At 44.0% G+C, this 17625-nt stretch overlaps 1 protein-coding gene across 1 annotated transcript in view; it reads left to right on the top strand.

The window, feature by feature from the left end:
• Window positions 1-17625, top strand: part of dock4b (dedicator of cytokinesis 4b) — a 260551-nt gene that overhangs the window by 55269 nt on the left and 187657 nt on the right. Inside the window, 5 exon segments of the mRNA XM_080421428.1 lie at window positions 4704-4744; window positions 5010-5065; window positions 7409-7505; window positions 10622-10770; window positions 14268-14352. Coding sequence (XP_080277554.1) covers window positions 4704-4744; window positions 5010-5065; window positions 7409-7505; window positions 10622-10770; window positions 14268-14352 — 428 coding nt within the window.

Genomic DNA, 17625 nt, shown 5'->3' with positions numbered 1-17625 from the left:
TGTGAGAGTGAGAGAGATAAATGTCTGTGGAAACTCCTTATTTGCCACCGTTTCCTGTGTGTAATGGCCAATGTTCCTGCCTTCCTGTCTAGAGATGTCTTTCTCCCCCCTTCCACTCTTTTACTCTATTCCTGTTTGGTCTCTCTCTCTCTCTCTGATTCCGTAGTGATTTCGTCTAGCTTACTGCACTAACGCGGTTTCGCTGCAATGCTCTGGTTATATTTCCTAATCGCTCCCTCGCCGCTGCTCAGATTTTAAAACACAGACACTCGTGGCACGCTTCACTTCACTTCCTGTTATTCATTCATCTCTCCCCAGACAGAGAGACAGACAGACAGGCAGAGAAACATCTATTCTATTGTGAAAGACAGACAGAGGAGATTGTCTCCCTCAGACAACATTGTTTTGGAAGAAGGCAGATAGGGAGATAAACAGACAAACAGACATGGACACTACCTAGTGTCTGCCAAAAAAGACCAAACAACAGCAGAGAACTAGTCCAGAGGAAGACAATTGGATCTAATTTCTTGTGAAGAGTCTGTTACCAACCCAATACCAGCTGGGAGTGGGAGACAGGCTTGTAACAGGAGAGACAGGAAAGACAGACAGACATGTAGTGAGACAGAAGGAGAACATTGCGGGAAACAAGACAGAAGATGTAGCACAGGCGTTTCAGCTCGACACACAAAAGAGAAATTTGCTATCTCCCTGGGACCCAAACTTACAAAAACACATGAAAAAGTAATTGCTTAAAGGGATTCTAGGCAACTTCAGAGATAAAAAAAATAAAAAAAACTGTTGTCAAACACCGCCCCTCCACTCCCACCCACCTCATCAGCATTTCGTTGCCCCGACCACCAGGGGGTGACGCAGGGGGGACTTCTGAACGGGCCATGCCGAAAATAGGTTGCTTTATTCGGATACAATGCATGTCACTGCCCGCCCCTGCCGGTTCTCTGAAATTTTATTTTTAAATAGGCTCTGTCATGATTAATTGACCACATATATGAAGTTGAACAACTAAATTCTATCCAAACGCTATCTTAAAAGTAAATTCCGTGCCTCAAAAAATAAGTTTGAGAGCGTTTTAAAGTTTTAAAACCGAAAGTAAAAACACTGCAGAGAAAACAATGGCTGCCGTTCCATTTTTGTCGGCTGCACTCGGGTCCATTCGGACACGGACGCGCACGGACGCGCACATGCGTGCGTTTCATTTACGTCCCGGATACCCGGATGTCAAAACATAAATAGTAGGGAAAATACGGAAAGAGGACTGTGTTTCAATGCAGGAAAACACCCCAGCACCATTATATAGTGGCTGATAGAGGGGGAAAAAATGCAATATATATACATATATATAGATATAAATATTTTTAAATTTAGGCTTAAAGTTACCTAGAATCCCTTTAAGGCCTACTTTTTAAATAGTTATTTTCCCAATTTTTCAAAAATCTCTGAAAGTGTTTTTGAATCTTTTTTTTGAGAATTGCCGAAAGAGTTGAATGAAAAAAGTGAAAAAAATGTTTTGTTGTAAAAACATACAAACTTCTGGGAAAACACTTGATGTAGCGAGTAAATGCAGGGAGGAAGGCAGGCACACAGAGAGGCACGCAAGGACACGAGACACGGAGAGAGAGAGACAAGCGATATTAAGGCGTTGTAGACAGCCGAGAACGCTCCAGAAGGATGTAATAATAAGGCCACAGAGGGCCTCGGACTCGGAGAGAGTACATTAGTGGGAGCGTCTTGAGAGACAGACTGGTGACAGGAGAGTGACCCGGCCCTCCGCTGATAGCGCCTCTCCTGTCAACATCCCTAAAACACTCTAAGAGAGCATCACTCTCTGGAGGTGTCTCTGGCCAACACACAACCCCCGGCGTCTCATAATGCTCTCTGCCGCTGATGTATTTGTGACTAGATGCCCCTCTTGGTATTTCTTTGATGTTTTGCTTGTTCTCTCCCTAACTGCTGTGAATATATTCCATTGCAAATTATGCATTGAGTGCCTGTTTGACGCCCTTGTGTTAAAGGGATAGTTCACGCCCAAAATTACTTTTTTCACCCCATGGAGACTTGAATTCATGGATATTTTCTTTATTTACTTGTTGGTGACTGGCAGCGGTCTCGACACAAAGAGTCTCCTTTGTGTCTCCTACCGGAACCGCTGCCTATCGGTGCGCTGGTCATCAAATTATTGTCTTAGGAATGAATCCATGAATTCATGAATAATCGATAGAATTAGGTGAACTATCCCTTTAAAGCCTCTAAAACCACCCATGCTAGCATAGGGAGCTTTCCTCTCTCTTGCCTGTCTCTCCTACACTGTCTCCCTCTCAGCTGTCCTATTGTCTGTCTCCACTACATTGTTTCTTTGTCTCTTTTGCTACTGTCTGTCTCTCCTACACTGTCTCCCTCTCAGCTGTCCTACTGTCTGTCTCTCCTACACTGTCCCCCTCACTGTTTCTCTGAATCTGCAGGTGCTATTAAAAATAACATTCATAATTGCGAACAAGTCCTATCGATGTTTGAGTCCGAGCCAGGCAGGGGACAACTAATGACATTATGTGCTGACACAGGCCCTTGTCGAGAGCCGTTTCTGCATTTGACCGCTGATAAATGAATGACATATTGAGGAAATGGCGAGTGTGTGTTTTTAGAATGCGCTGACCGCCGGCAAATGACTAAGTTGGCATGCATTATTCATCCGCTGTTAATGATGCAATGTGTCTGGTTTCAATACCTTTTTCAATGCCCTGTCACGCGCGTCTGTGGGTACAGTTCATACACGCACTGTATGGAAACTATGGATATCACCTGTTGTCATTCAAAACATTACACGGTTACCCTCCTAGGGTTTCTTACCTCACATAACAACGGCGCAACAAAGATCTGTTTTAACACATTCATTGCCAGGTATTAACTTTCTCTATTTTTTTTAAACCTGAGGAAAGGTCTACACAAGGTCTACACCACCGAAACGTTGTTACTTGATAAATATTCTCTTGAAACGTGCGAGTGGCAGTGTGCGGGTATCTCTCCTTGAAAACAGTAGATCTACAAGCTCACAACGTGACGCAATGTGCGATGCATTGTGAGCTTGTAGATCTACTATTTTCACTATATTTGAGATAGTGGTTAATTCCTAATAATAAAAAACCCCTTCCTAGATATGTAGTGGAGTCAAAATTACAATATTTGTCATATTCGTAGTGGAGTTCAAAAGTACTAATACTCAAGTACAGTATAGATATTCAAAAGATTTACTGCCCTCAAGTAAATGTACTTAGTTACTGTCCACCACTGTCGGTGAGAAACAATATCACGCACACAAAGTTACGCTCCAACACAACTTCAAATCCACCAGGTCCTTCATGTGTTGGCAAATCCCAAACCAAATTATAGAGAACTAATACATTTAGGTTTCAGACTGATGCTGTTATCCGGGTTGATAATAATGAATGCGAGGGTAGAATGAGCTTACATGCCACTGTTGTGCTGACGCTAAGTGGCTTTGGATAAGAGCATCAGCTGAATGAAATGTAGCCGACAACATTAAATGCAAATTCAGTACATCATTATAGTAATTAGCGCCTGCGCTTTGGCTAAAGCATCTTTCGTTAATGCTCACTGATTTGAATTGGGAATTCCCAGCCGGGCTAGAATAATCTCTCTTCTTCCAAGACTTATTATTATTATGCTGTCTATGCTCTTGCTTTTAGCACGAGTCAAAAGCCTTTATCGTTTTCACCTTGTCTGTTCAGATAGCACAGTTTTTCACACCCTCTCAGATTAAGTGACAATGTGGCTTACAGTAGCTGAGCATATCGCTCCCGTCAGCTTTAAATTACTTTGGCCCTCAGCCACTTGGCTGTGTAACCCAGCACAGCACAGTTCTGTGATGTGTTTGCATTGTATGGTGTGCGTGCGTGCGTGCATGCGTGCGTTTGCTTGCGTGCATGTGTGTGTGCTGTGGAGTGGAACTGTTGTTGTTCATTTTTCAGAATGGAAAATTATTTAAAGTTATATCGCAGGTTCCTTGGCTGCACACTGCCCACTGGACCACACCAACTGGCCCACACCAACAGGAAATACTGGGGAAACAATTTGCCTCGCGACACCATGCACGGAAAGGAGATTGAGTAACCTACTGCACTGCTGTGACTTATATCATAAATGAAATGGAGACGCAATTTCTGCTGATCTCTTGTGCGTGTATGTTTGTATGTGTGTGCGTGTGTATGCCTGTGTGCGCGTGTGTGTGTGCGTATCACTGTGTGTTTTTTGGAGCTGTTATGCATGACACAGGATAAAGTTATTCACTCAGAGGCTAGGAGCTGCTCAGGAAAGATCCCTGACTATTTATTATCACGTGTTAGTGTGTCAGAATAGAGATCATTCTTTATGAAGCGGTTAATTTGGTAGACTGACTTGTCGTAATGATAGAAAAGCTTTTTTGTTAACACACACACACACACACACACACACACACACACACACACACACACACACACACACACGGATAGAACTTCTCTATCTGCTCTCCCATCATACTCGGCAGTCTAAAGCAAATACACTAGCTGTCCATAAACCTAATACCACACTCATGAACATAATACTGTGTACACTAAAACATAATGGTGTACTGCACACAGTTACAGTGACCTGCTGGAATGAGAAATGATGCTGCTCTTGTCTCCCTGTAGGTTGGTACAGAGGATTCATTCTCAAAAACCCAAATACCAAGGTGAGTGAAGTGTGCGCGTTCGTGTTACGGTCATCATTTTACTCCAAAAATGCATAAATAAATGTTTTTCTAACGCAAACCTCAGCCTTTTAATGTATGCTTTTGTGAGGTTGTGTAAAAATCTGTATAATCTTTTAATAGTATCTGTGAAAATTGGAAACACAAATTGGAAACACACAAAATTGGCATTAATGGTGGTGCAGAGTGATTCTGAGAGAGAAGGCTGTTCCTTCACTAACCTTGTTATTTTCCTTATTTGCTGAAGGGCATCTTCCCGTGCAGTTACATCCACTTGAAGAATGCCCAAGTTAAGAACAAAGGGTGAGTCATGGACCTTGTGCATTTTGTCGCTTAGTGTTCCTGCACTGTAAAATCATGATCATTAATTTAACTCTGACAGTTTTGGTTACATCTGTACCCTGTCAGAGTTGAGGGCCATTCACACCAAGCATATAACGGTAACTATAACTATATTGTTTAACTCAATTCTCTTTGTTATAGTTGTGAACTCTGCCATCCACTTGAGTTAGAACGATTTTTTAAATAGTCTTTATAGGATAAGGATAATTCCTTTTAACAGGACGTTCATGAAAGTCCTTGCGGGCTTGTTTCCAATGAGGGCCTGTGAGCAATTAGGGGTTAAGAGTCTTGCTCAGGGACAAATTTCATTTCATCGACACATATGCTGGCGTGGCCTGGAATCGTACCTGGGGCAACCAGGGCCTCTGGCTCCCTAGGCGGGCTCACTAACCACTCAGCTATGGCCGCTAGTTATACTCACTAGTCCATACCCGGTCTATGCATCCCTGGGGGGATATGCGCACATGATCTGGCAACCCGGGAGGCAGTTCGTCCCATAGCTGGTCAGCCCCGTAACCATGGCGACATTGTTTTACACAAAAACGCTAATAAACAGCTGAGATTTGGGGAAATCAAAAAACGGGCTTCGCAGTTCCGTGCACATGGTAAATCAGGTCAATGGCTGTGTGCAAATTCAGATCAATTGCTCCAGCCACTGAGGAGAACCGGGCGTTTTTGTGCGCACAGCCCAGACAGACAGAGGTTTGTAGAATTACAGGAGGATAGTGCTTGGTGTGAACAGCCTTTAACACCTACATTTATATACTCTGAGAGTTAAATAAATAAATTACTATTTGTGTGCATAGCTACAACTTATGTGGATGTATGCATGTATACTGTACGTGTGCTTGTGTGTGTCTACCTCTCGTGTGTGTGTGTTTGTGGTCAGTGCTTTGTGCGCATGCATTTTGTGCATGATTCAGCGTGTCACTGTGTGCACGTAATCATGTACACGGTACATACAGTAATGTGTGTGTTTGCGTGTGCACTTAGGGCCATGCAGGTCCCAAGGTATGTTGGCACACAGTACAGTATGTGCAATCTGTCTCCATTGCCAGCGTTTGTGTGTTTCTCTCTCTCTCTCTCTGTCACGCACGTGTGCACGAACACACCCTCCCATCCATCCCCGCCGTCGTCTGCCATTTCTCATGCAAATCGCCTCTTCTTTGTCCCGTGCAGGTGTCCATCTGTCGTGCATCCTAGTACTGTACCTACAGTATGCCACTGTACCCGTTGTCGGCATGTTGAATTGATGCTCTGCATAACGTTGTTTGCAGTGGGTCTGGTACACAAAGGCAATTGTTTTGAATGGCGAGGCGAGGCGGAGGCACAGCGTGCGGTCCAACGGCTATGTTTCTACTCGACATAAATGAAACATGAAACTGATGAATGAAAGATGAAAGGGCCTGGTGGCAAAACGGAGACAGGGGAGGAAGCTTCATAACTCGGAAATTATACAGTACAGTCGGGGGAGGAACAGACTTCTGTGTGCGTGCATGAGAGTGTGTGTGTGTGTGTGTGTGTGTGTGTGTGTGTGTGTGTGTGTGACTGAGAGCGGTAGAAACATGCCCAGTGGCAAGCACTTTAATTAAATTCTACACATTGTCACAGCCCTGGCCCCGAGAGCCAACAACAACGGTCTGTCCAATTCAATTCACGTCACACATGAATTTCGTATATTTACGTGTGCCTGTGTGTGTGATCGAGCATAATGAGGACTTGTGCGTCTGTTATTCCACAGCCTGGGGGGTGGAAGAAGTGGGAAGTGGTTTGGATCGTTGGTCATATGGTCACGTTGTAGGGCGTTGGTTCTCAAAGTGGGGCCCGTGGACCCCCAGGGGTCCAGGGGTTGTCCCCAGCAAAATGAGGAACAGTTTAAACCAGGTGTCTTCAACAAGGGGTCCGGGACCGCTAGGGGATCCTCAGAGTTACTACGGGGGGTCCGTCAAATCTTTGTGTGATGGCGAACATTAGCCGAAAATAGCAGATCTACAAGCCTCGCAGCGTGAGGCGTTGTGAGCTTGTAGATCGGCCGATTTTCAGAGAGTTGCTGTAGAGGGAAAAAGAGCAGACCCCCGTTCTGCTGAATTTTGGATCAGTTGTAGAGACCAATTATTCTAATACTGTGTGTGTGTGTGTGTGTGTGTGTGTGTGTGTGTGTGTGTGTGTGTGTGTGTGTGTGTGTGTGTGTGTGTGTGTGTGTGTGTGTGTGTGTGTGTGTGTGTGTGTGTGTGTGTGTGTGTGTGTGTGTGTGTGTGTGTGTGTGTGTGTGTGTGTGTGTGTGTGTGTTTCTCCAACCCACAGGCAGTTTGAGACGGTCATTCCGACTGAAGACTCCGTCATCACAGAGATGACCTCCACTCTGAGAGACTGGGGAGTCATGTGGAAACAACTCTATGTGGTAAACACGCACGCACACACACACACACGTTTGTATTATTATATTTGTGAGGACATAGACATTTTAGGTTGCTAAATTTATGCCATATTAAATGTGATTTTCACCTTTTCTGTGGCATTTTAAACTCCTAGGGCTTGATTTATACTGTTGTACAATTTTTGGTGCACAACACCGGCACGCAACAAAGTATAAATCAGGCATACAGTAACTCTAACCCTAACCCCTATAGTTTTAGGGCGTTGGTTCTCAAAGTAGGGTCTGGGGACCCCCAGGGGTCCTTTGGGGGGTTCCAGGGAGTCCCCAGCAAATGTGTTAACTCTTTGACTGCCAGAGTATTTTCATAAAGTACTCCCCCAGTGCCAGCAATTTTCGTGTTTTTTTATTTTTATATTTTGAATTTTTCTCATGAAAATAATTTAAGGACACATAATGTAAAGACCCAGCACAATTCCGCCACTAGAGCGCAGCACATGACAGCTTTGATCATGTCGTTGGGTCTCTCTCACCCTTCTTCATAGATTAGACAAGGAAAAACATGAAAACGGATGTGACGTCCCCCCCATTGTTTTGATCGGCGAAAATTACGTTGTGATATACGACGGCGATGACTGATCGTCACCCAGACCATAGATTATAGAAGAGAAACTGTCCGTTTGTCCGTCATACCGTGTGAAAGACCGTTTATTTACCTATTTTGGACGAAAATGACTGGGGAAAAGAATCAAAAACCGGAAACGGAATCCAGGTCATGAAACCGGATGCAGATGTCCGTGAAGTAAGTGGAACTCGAGAATAACATTGAATATTAAGCAGCATAGCGCAATCAGAGATTAAACAATGAACGCGCGTCCAGCGCGTCGAGCGCGTCGACGGCCAACTGGACAAAGTAGCACTTGACGCGTTATCGCGTCGTCCGCAGTCAAAGAGTTAATATAGCATCACAATAATTTTAACCTTTTTATACTTTGGCTATTCAAAAATAGCCGATATACAAGCTCATAGCGCGGCACAGAGTGCCGCGCTATGAGCTTGTAGAGCTGCTATTTTTTGAAAAATAGTGAACATTTTTGCTAATTTTTTAACACAGCCAATGGCACTGGCCACCGACATTGCCTTGCAATTCCGCCTCTTACTGTATGTTGAAAAACATAGCTGATTTATCAATATGGTTTTGGGTGTTTGGTGTAATACAGCTTCATTTTCACTGACGTTAAGTTTTCGTGTGTCAGAACCTTAAAGGGATTGTAGGCGATTCAGAGATAAACAAAGAAAAAAACTCCAGCAGTTCGTTTCCCCGACCACCAGGGGGTGACGCAGGGAGGACTTCCATAGAGTTAAGGGGACTTCTAAACGGGCCATGCCGAATATAGGTTACTTTATTCGGATACAATTCGCGGAACTGCCCGCCCCTGCCGGTTCTCTGAATTTTTATTTTTAAATAGGCTCTTTCATGACAAATTGACCACATACATGAAGTTAAACAACTAAATTCTATCCAAACGCTATCTGAAAAGTAAATTATGTGCCTCAAAAACGAAGTTTGAGAGCGTTTTCAAACCGAAAGTAAAAAGTTCACACGGACACGGATGCGCACGGATGCGCACATGCGTGCGTTAATTTACGGCCCGACACCAACATAAACAGTAGGGAAATACGGATTTCAGAAAGAGGACTGTGTTTCAATGCAGGAAAACACCCCAGCATCATTATATAGTGCCTGATAGAGGGGAAAAAATGCAAAATATATATATATAGACATTTTTCAAATTTAGGCTTAACCCATTGAGACCTGGAACGCAATTGTGTCACTTTTAGATTTCTTTAGGCTATTCAAAAATAGCAGATATACAAGCTCATAGCGCGGCACCGAGTGCCGCGCTACGAGCTTGTAGATCTGCTATTTTTGAAAAATCGAGGAGAAAAAAAAAAGGGTTTTTCTTTCAAAAAATTGTTAGGATTTAGAAGACATTTCTAGAATCTTCTCAGGTCTTAATGGGTTAATGTTGCCAACAATCCCTTTAACCTCAGACACATTGGGGCTTTGTAAAAAGCCGTGCCTCAACTTGCCCACTTCAAGTTTCTCACTTGCGGGTCAAAGTCGACAACACTTGTGGGGTGTTAGGTGTGGGATTTTTTATTCCTATGGATCTTGCATCCGCCACACCATTCCCATCAGGGCCGGTTCTATATCCCCATTTGCGCCCAAGGCAAGCTTTCTCTGACACCATGGACGCCAACGGATTATCACATGTTTCACGAAAGTCTCAATGACTGTCCAATATCCGAAACTGAACTGAACTGTGATGATTAAATCATGTGCCAGTCTTTATTTTTAATACACATATAACAAAAGATAGCACACATTTCTCTCCTTCTTTCCTCTAAACTGCAGCACTGGTGGTGTTTTTTTTGGTGGTAGTAGCATTCCGTAATGTGCGTTACTGACTGGTTTTACTTGCATTAACTGTTCAGCAATGTGGGAGAGCAAGAGGTGTGCTGCCTGCGACGTCGGCAGTCCAACATTCGCCCCTCCCCCCTGGCACAGGCAGATCAGAACTCATTTGAATATTAACTACTGACAGAGTTGAGTTTGTGTGTTTATCTGCTAAAGGGAATTAATTTGGCCTGGTACAACTCCCGGGCAGCAAACAGCCGAAAGCCTTTCCACACACACTCATTAGTCAAATTGATTGTGTTTGTTGCCTATTAGGCTATTCTGTAGTGCAGATTTGATCGCACTGATGAACGCCCGCCGATCAAAGAGCATAAATTGACAAGGAGAGAAGCAGCGGGACACCGAGGATCATTTGCGCAAATCCATTTTGTGAAGAGTCTCTCTTCACAGTGTGAGCTGTGGATATCAGCGAGGCTTTCGGGAGAATATTCACAGACGATAGACAGACAGACAGACATGAAACGAACGTATCGCGTTTGCAATTCCTCTCCCCTCGTTAATGTTTGGTGTGTCTCTCTCAAGGGGGGTTTGTTTGTCACTCACTCATGCAGGTACAAGTAGCGAAAATCTGTGCAGTGTTATTATTGTGCAGTGTTATATTATGCAAGAGAATAAGTGAAATGAAATAACCCTGATCTTTCTCCTCTCCTCTCCATAACAGAAGAACGAGGGTGACCTGTTCCACAGGCTGTGGCATGTCATGAACGAGATCTTGGACCTACGGAGGCAGGTGCTAGTCGGACACCTCACCCACGACCGCATGAGGGACGTCAAACAACACATCACCGCGCGGCTGGACTGGGGCAACGAGTGAGTGGATGGTGTGGTGTGTGTGTGTGTGTGTACATAGAGGTTTTTTTTGCAGGATTTTGCAGGTTTTAGAGCCAAAATGATAGCAAAAAAATTAAAAATTGCAATTAAAGTCCTCCTCGATTGTGTTTATAAGCACATTTTCTTCTATTCTTGGCATGTCATAATGTGCGAAAAAATATTATCATTCCCTAACCCTAACCCTTTTTTGGTGTAGAGGGAAAAAAGGAGGGCACCAAGTACACCTTGGGGACCAGGGTTTAAGTGTTTCATTGCTTGTTTCAAGTTCAGTGCATCCAAGCACTCTTTCCCTGCGTATCGTGTAGAGAAACGTCGAAGACAATTAAAACTCGGGCGCGGGCGTGTGCGTGAGACAAGCGTGACTGCAGCAGTTTAACGGGACTGCGCCCGCTTGTCGCCTGTCAGATTGCCCACGCCTCCCTACCTACCAGCTCGCCTCCGATTAAAAATTAATTACTAGGTGCGTCAATCGTTCCCCGTCGGAAAACACCTCCGCAAGCAGCCACCAAAGGCTTCTGTATAGAAATCTGTATCTGTTTATGCCGGTTCATTACGTCAGATTCAAAACGGAAGTACCGACGTTTGTTTGCCATTGAACGATCAGTGATTTTCCGAGAGGATTGCAAAGTTTAGTGGCGGACTTCAGAAGAAGAGTAGCATTGACTTATAACGTGTTTTGATGAATATTTAATGCATGTTAAAACAGTGTAGGAATATGTTGTAAACAATAATCAATCTTATAATAAAAATATATATATATATATATTTATATATAGTTTTGTTGATTTGGATTTCAAACATAATAGACATTTTTGTTTTGTTTGAAATACTGTGACAGGTTTCTGTCAAATAAGTTAACACAGACTCATTGCTTTTACTGTCACGAAGCAGACCAGTCATGCTTACTGACGTGCATACTGCATAGCCACCCCCCCAAAGGCCCATTCTGAGCCACGAAAAACCCTGGAGAGAGAGACAAAATATGAGAAACGTTTAGGCGGTAGGGATAGTACCGATACATCAGCCTTATGGGTTGTCCTCCCATGCTGTAAAATTCACAGATAATCCACTCTGATAGTGTTCGACTCCTGTGCAGTGTAACAACACTGTTATCTACACTGACTAATGTTTCAGTGGAACAGCTCTTTGTCTTTGTCTGAGGAACGTGAGCTTCTTTTGTGACAGGCGGCCCCAAACCCAGCTCTGAATATTCCTTGCGAGCCCAGAATGCGAAAGAAATGTATGCAAATGATGTGTTCGCGCTGTTTTAATGTTTGCAGCAGGTTGGCTTACCTTTAGGCCATTCTCAGGAGAACAGAAATCACACTGTGCTAGTTAGCTGTCCCATGCTTCTTTTTTTAAAGCACTTTCAACCTGGCATCCCCATTTTGGGCTTGTCATTATACAGTAGGTGAGAGAATAAAGTAAAAAATTATAATAAATAGCTAGCTCACAATGCATTGCAATTTGAGGGCTTAAGTGCTTACTACAGAAACTATGGTAGATTTTCAGGCTTCCAGTCTTTTGCCACCAGATTACTGTAAATCTGTTACATTTGATGCGTTTGCTCTGAAACTCTGCTTGGCCCCTTTGCCGTATTCCTGTGTAGGCCCATTACAGTGAACACATTTGAGATACCGTAGCACTTGCTCGTTCTCATCACACAGGTAACACTGAGGTTACAAACAGCACAAACAGTAAATTATCGGATATTTATTTTGGTCATCGGTAGTCTCGCGTGGCCAGACTATTGCCTCCCACAATTTTCGAGTGTTTCCGGTTATACAGTCTGGGACTCGGAAGCTCTGATCATGATTAAGATATAAAGCGGATGTGAAGCCTCCTCCCCACTTCCGCTTCGTCTTTACAGTCGCGCAAATGTATCCTAATATAAATACATATCATCTAAGCATATATAGCTTGATGCTGAGCAGAAATGGAAATTAAATATTTTTAAATATATTTTCGCGAACGGAAGTGCCAGCTTCCTCTCTCGGATCTCGAGAGGTGTAGTTCCAGACTCTATATAGCATTCAGAGATTGTGGAATAGTTGTCTGGCGACGCGAGACTAGGTCATCGGTAACATGCTGTCTCGAGTGAGAGAGACTGAGAGAGAGAGAGAGACTTGAGAGTGAGTAACACATGCAGTACCAGGAGTGGATATATCCAGTATGTGCATACAAACAAACAAACAAACAAACAGAAAATCCAATGAGACATGACGCACACACACACACACACACACACACACACACACACACACACACACACACACACACACACACACACACACACACACACACACACACGGTACTATCTCTCCCCACTGCAAGTGGGGAGAGATAGATACCGTGTGTGTGTGTGTGTGTGTGTGTGTTTTAGTGTCAAGCGTTCTCCCTGTAGGCGACGTTCAGCTCTCAATCACATCTCCTCTGCTTCAAACAGACAATGGTCTCTGACCGCAGGGAGGGAGACCGAACCAAAGAAACACACACTTCGCTCTGCCATTCTGCTCCCCCCCCCTCTCTTTCTGTCTCTCTCCATCTCCCTCTCTGATCCTCTCCCTTTCGGTTTCCGTCTTTCTCTCACTTTCTCTTGCTCGCTGTACTGCCTTTCTCCCCCGTGCCTCTCCTCCACACACAGTCACACAATGGACAGCAACGAACGCATGCTTCTGGCCATGGGGACGCTTGACTGCCTCTTGTCTGTCTCTTGACTGTCGGTCCACTGACACTATCCGTCCCTGGGTGTAGGAGAGGGAGAGAAGAGGGTAATGGGTAGTTGGAGGAGGAGGAGGAGGAGGAGGAGGAGGATGAGATGGTGACGAGGGAGGCAGTGTTAATTTTGACAGCAAATTTAGATTTAGTTTTAGTCTTTAGTCTTTTGAATAACATTTCATTCAGTTTAAGTAATATTTTAGTTATCTGAAATGTCTCGTTTTCGTCGACCAAAATATCATAAGATTTTAGTCGACTAAATCTACAGTTGTTTTTGTCGACTAAAATGTATGTTGGCAGGCTGTGATGGGGTCCTAATGGCTGATTTTACGTTTGGTTGCATGCTGAAAATAGCCGATCTACAAGCTCACAACGCGTCGCAGCGCGACGCGTTGTTGAGCTTGTAGATCTGCTATTTTCAGAGCGCAACACCCGAGCGCAACCAAACATAAAATGACTTGTCTTTTAGTTCTACTGGATCTCGTCTCCACTAGTTCCTCCCCCTACATTTTAGTCTGTTTTTTATTTGTTGACGGAATTGTCAACATATTTAGTCATAGTTTTAGCCACCATAGCTTTTTTATTTAGTTTCCGTCAGTGAAAAAAAGGTAGTCGACGAACATTTTTCGTCATAGTTTTTAGTCGACGAAATTAACACTGGAGGGAGGGAAGAGGGGAGAGGCTGGTTGGATGACTGACAGTTTTTCTGACATGCGTCTTTTTTTGTCTTTGTGTGCGTGCGTGCGTGTGTGTTACAGGCACCTGTGTCTGGACCTGGTTCCGAGGAGAGAGTTCAGCATGGTGGACCCAGACGAGATCAGTGTCACCGAACTCTACAGACTGGTAAGTTATCTTTTAACCGTTCATATCACAGACGCGTCCTTTCAAGACCCTCCCTATGTTTGTCTTTCTGAAGAAACGTCTTCAGCTGCCTGACCTGAAGCAACGTTTTGATGATTGCCATCTTCTTTAATTATGTCATTTTGTCTAGACTGATGGGGTGTCAGTGAATGTGTGTATTACAGCATGGCTGCAGGACACAAACCTTGCATAACTTCCTGTAAATTAATACCCTATTTTTGTTGTACAACAGTGTTGCACAAAAGTAGCTAAAATAGACCATCTACCAGTGCACAAAGTGAGCTTGAGCTTGTGGCTGTTTTAGATATTTTAGAAAAGAAAACCTTGAGAAGTGAAAGTGGTTAAAGGAGTAGTTCACTCAAAACAGTACTTATTTTCTAGAAATTACACGCCCCATGAAGCCTTGAATTCATGGAGATTCTTTTGTTTTTGTCGCATTACTGAGCCAATAATTTGATGACCGGGTCATCGGTCAATAGGAGACTCAGTGGAGCCTCTTTGAGACAAATTATTGGCTTAGGAATGCAACAAAAACAAAAAAAGTCTCCATGAATTCAAGGCTTCATGGGGTGTGTAATTGATAGTAAATAAGTATTGTTTTGGGGTGAACTACTCCTTTAAGTGTGTCTGTGCATTTTATAAATATTGAACCAACGAAACGTTTGAAACAAGAGCTTGTGACTAAATAATAACTACATTGGGTCCACTGGAACACAGGTTCTTCTTTCCATAACCTGAAACGTAACGGTGTTGGACATACAAGGTGTCTGCCCAACATTGACGATGTACCGGTACATGTATGCCTTTATGTTTGTATGGTTTAGTGTGGACCCTGGAAGATTAGTGACCTCGGTAATGGGCTTCTGAATAAAGCAGTGATTCGCAACCTGTGGGCCCGGGGACCACTGGTGGGCCGCAAGGGTATTGCAAGTGGGTCCCCAAATAATTGCAAAAACACTAAGATTTCCATGATAATATATCATTAATATGTGGTGGGCAGTGGGCTGCGAACGCTTTCAAGGTTGAGAACCACTGGAATAAAGAAGAAGGAATTTGTTGTTGTTTTTTAGTTGTTTTTTTCGGGTCATACAGTAGCCTGTGTTCTCTCTCTCTCCCTCCCTATTCATGATCCTTGTGGGTTGTTCGCCACATCTGTCGTTTTCCCCCCTATGCCCCTTCTGCTGTTACCATGGCAACCAGATCTCTGGCCTGACACAGCAAGCAGAGGATCGTATTAGACGCGCGCGCACGCACGCACGCACGCACGCACGCACGCACGCACGCACGCACGCACGCACGCACGCACGCACGCACGCACGCACGCACGCACGCACGCACGCACGCACGCACGCACGCACGCACGCACATACACATACACATACACATACACACACAAACAAACACATGCCATACTTGCCTACATGCCTTAGGAGAAGAAAGGTATGAATATGACATTTAACCGTAATGATGACAATGTAGTCAATAACACATAATTATGATATTATTGATTAGTCACTCCATGGAGACTTGAATTCATGGATATTTTTTTGTTTTTGTCGCATTCCTAATAATTTGATGACCAGCGGACCGGTAGGCAGCGGTTACGGTTGGAGACACAAAGGAGACTCTTTGTGTCTCCTACCGGAACCGCTGCCAGTTATCAAATTATTGGCTTAGGAATGCGACAAAAACTAAACAATATCCACGAATTGAAGTCTCCATGGGGTGACTAATCGACAGAAATAAAGTCATTTGGGGGTGAACTATATCCCAATTATCCCGATTCAAAAGAAGGTAGAGAGCATCGGTTCTTACAAACACACACACACACACACACACACACACGCACACGCACACGCACACGCACGTACACATATAAACACACACACTGTGACATATACACACAAACACACACGGTCTTGTCTTCCATGTGGTAATTGAAACCTCTTCATCCTTATTGTTCTTGTTTGTTTGTTGGGAAGGACCCAGTGAAACACTGTGATTACTGGTTGGGTAGGTTGTGTTCGCCCTTGTGCATTGATCAGGACGCAGACGACAATGGTGGAGAGTGAGAACCATTTATTATCCGTAATAAACAGGTGCTACTGAACAGCAGGGTTGTGTGTGGTTTCTGTAATAAGCTGAATATAAACAAGGAATAATTACACGTGTAATTGTACAGTCACAATGTGTACTAGGGGCGGCCATAGCTGAGTGGTCAGTGAGCCCGCCTAGGGAGCCAGAGGCCCTGGTTGCCCCAGGTACGATTCCAGGCCAGGCCAGCAAATGTGTCGATGAAATGAAATTTGTCCCTGAGCAAGACTCTTAACCCCTAATTGCTCACAGGCCCTCATTGGAAACAAGACCGCAAGGACTTTCATGAACGGACCTGTTAAAGGAATTATCCTTACTATACAGGACTACTTAAACAGATACCAAACCAACTAAATAATAGGCTCTCTCTGAAGAGATGCTCTGAACTTCACCCCAGGGGGGTCCCCAGCAAAATGTATTAATATAGCTTCACCCTATATAAAACCCTATATTTTGTATACTTCGGCTATTCCAAAATAGATCTACAAGCTCACACTTCAAATTTGTGAAACATTTGGAATAATTTCATGCACAAAGCACACATCTTCTCTTATGGGGGTCCCTGGCAAAAAATCTTTTCAGATAGGGGTCTGCGGCCAAATACATTTGGGGGCCCTTGACTTGTGTGTTTGAGAACCACTGCCCTGAACAGTCAGACCAAAATAACTGTCATTCACCTGTACTGGGACAAGATTAATCCGCACATTACTGTTCCCATGGATGCACAAGCCCCACACACACACACACACACACACACACACACACACACACACACACACACACACACACACACACACACACACACACACACACTGCCTCCAGCAGACATTAGATTGCTAATTCCCTCTGTGGTGTTTGTTGTTTGTGGAAACAACCTCTTTGTTTTCCACTTGTCGTGCGGCTTAATTGAAATTAGATGGAGCTTATCCAGTATGTGTACGCTTTTGTAAGCCTAGTGTGCGTTTGCCTCGTCTGTGCCTACCTAATATGCATTGTGTGTGTGTGTGTGTGTGTGTGTGTGGTCGGGAGGGTAAAATTGAACATGCAACCTGACTACTTTAGTGCACAGCATGGCCTGTAAATGGTAAACGGTGCATTTATTTAGCTCCCTTATCCAAAGTGCTTCATAAGGTGCATTACATTCAGTGTTGCCAGATTCTG

This window comes from Gymnoscopelus braueri (assembly GCF_963280865.1).
Source record: "Gymnoscopelus braueri genome assembly, chromosome: 23".
Lineage (NCBI taxonomy): Eukaryota > Metazoa > Chordata > Actinopteri > Myctophiformes > Myctophidae > Gymnoscopelus > Gymnoscopelus braueri.
Note: the sequence above shows the minus strand (reverse complement) of the source record. Positions and strands in the feature narration are given on the sequence as shown.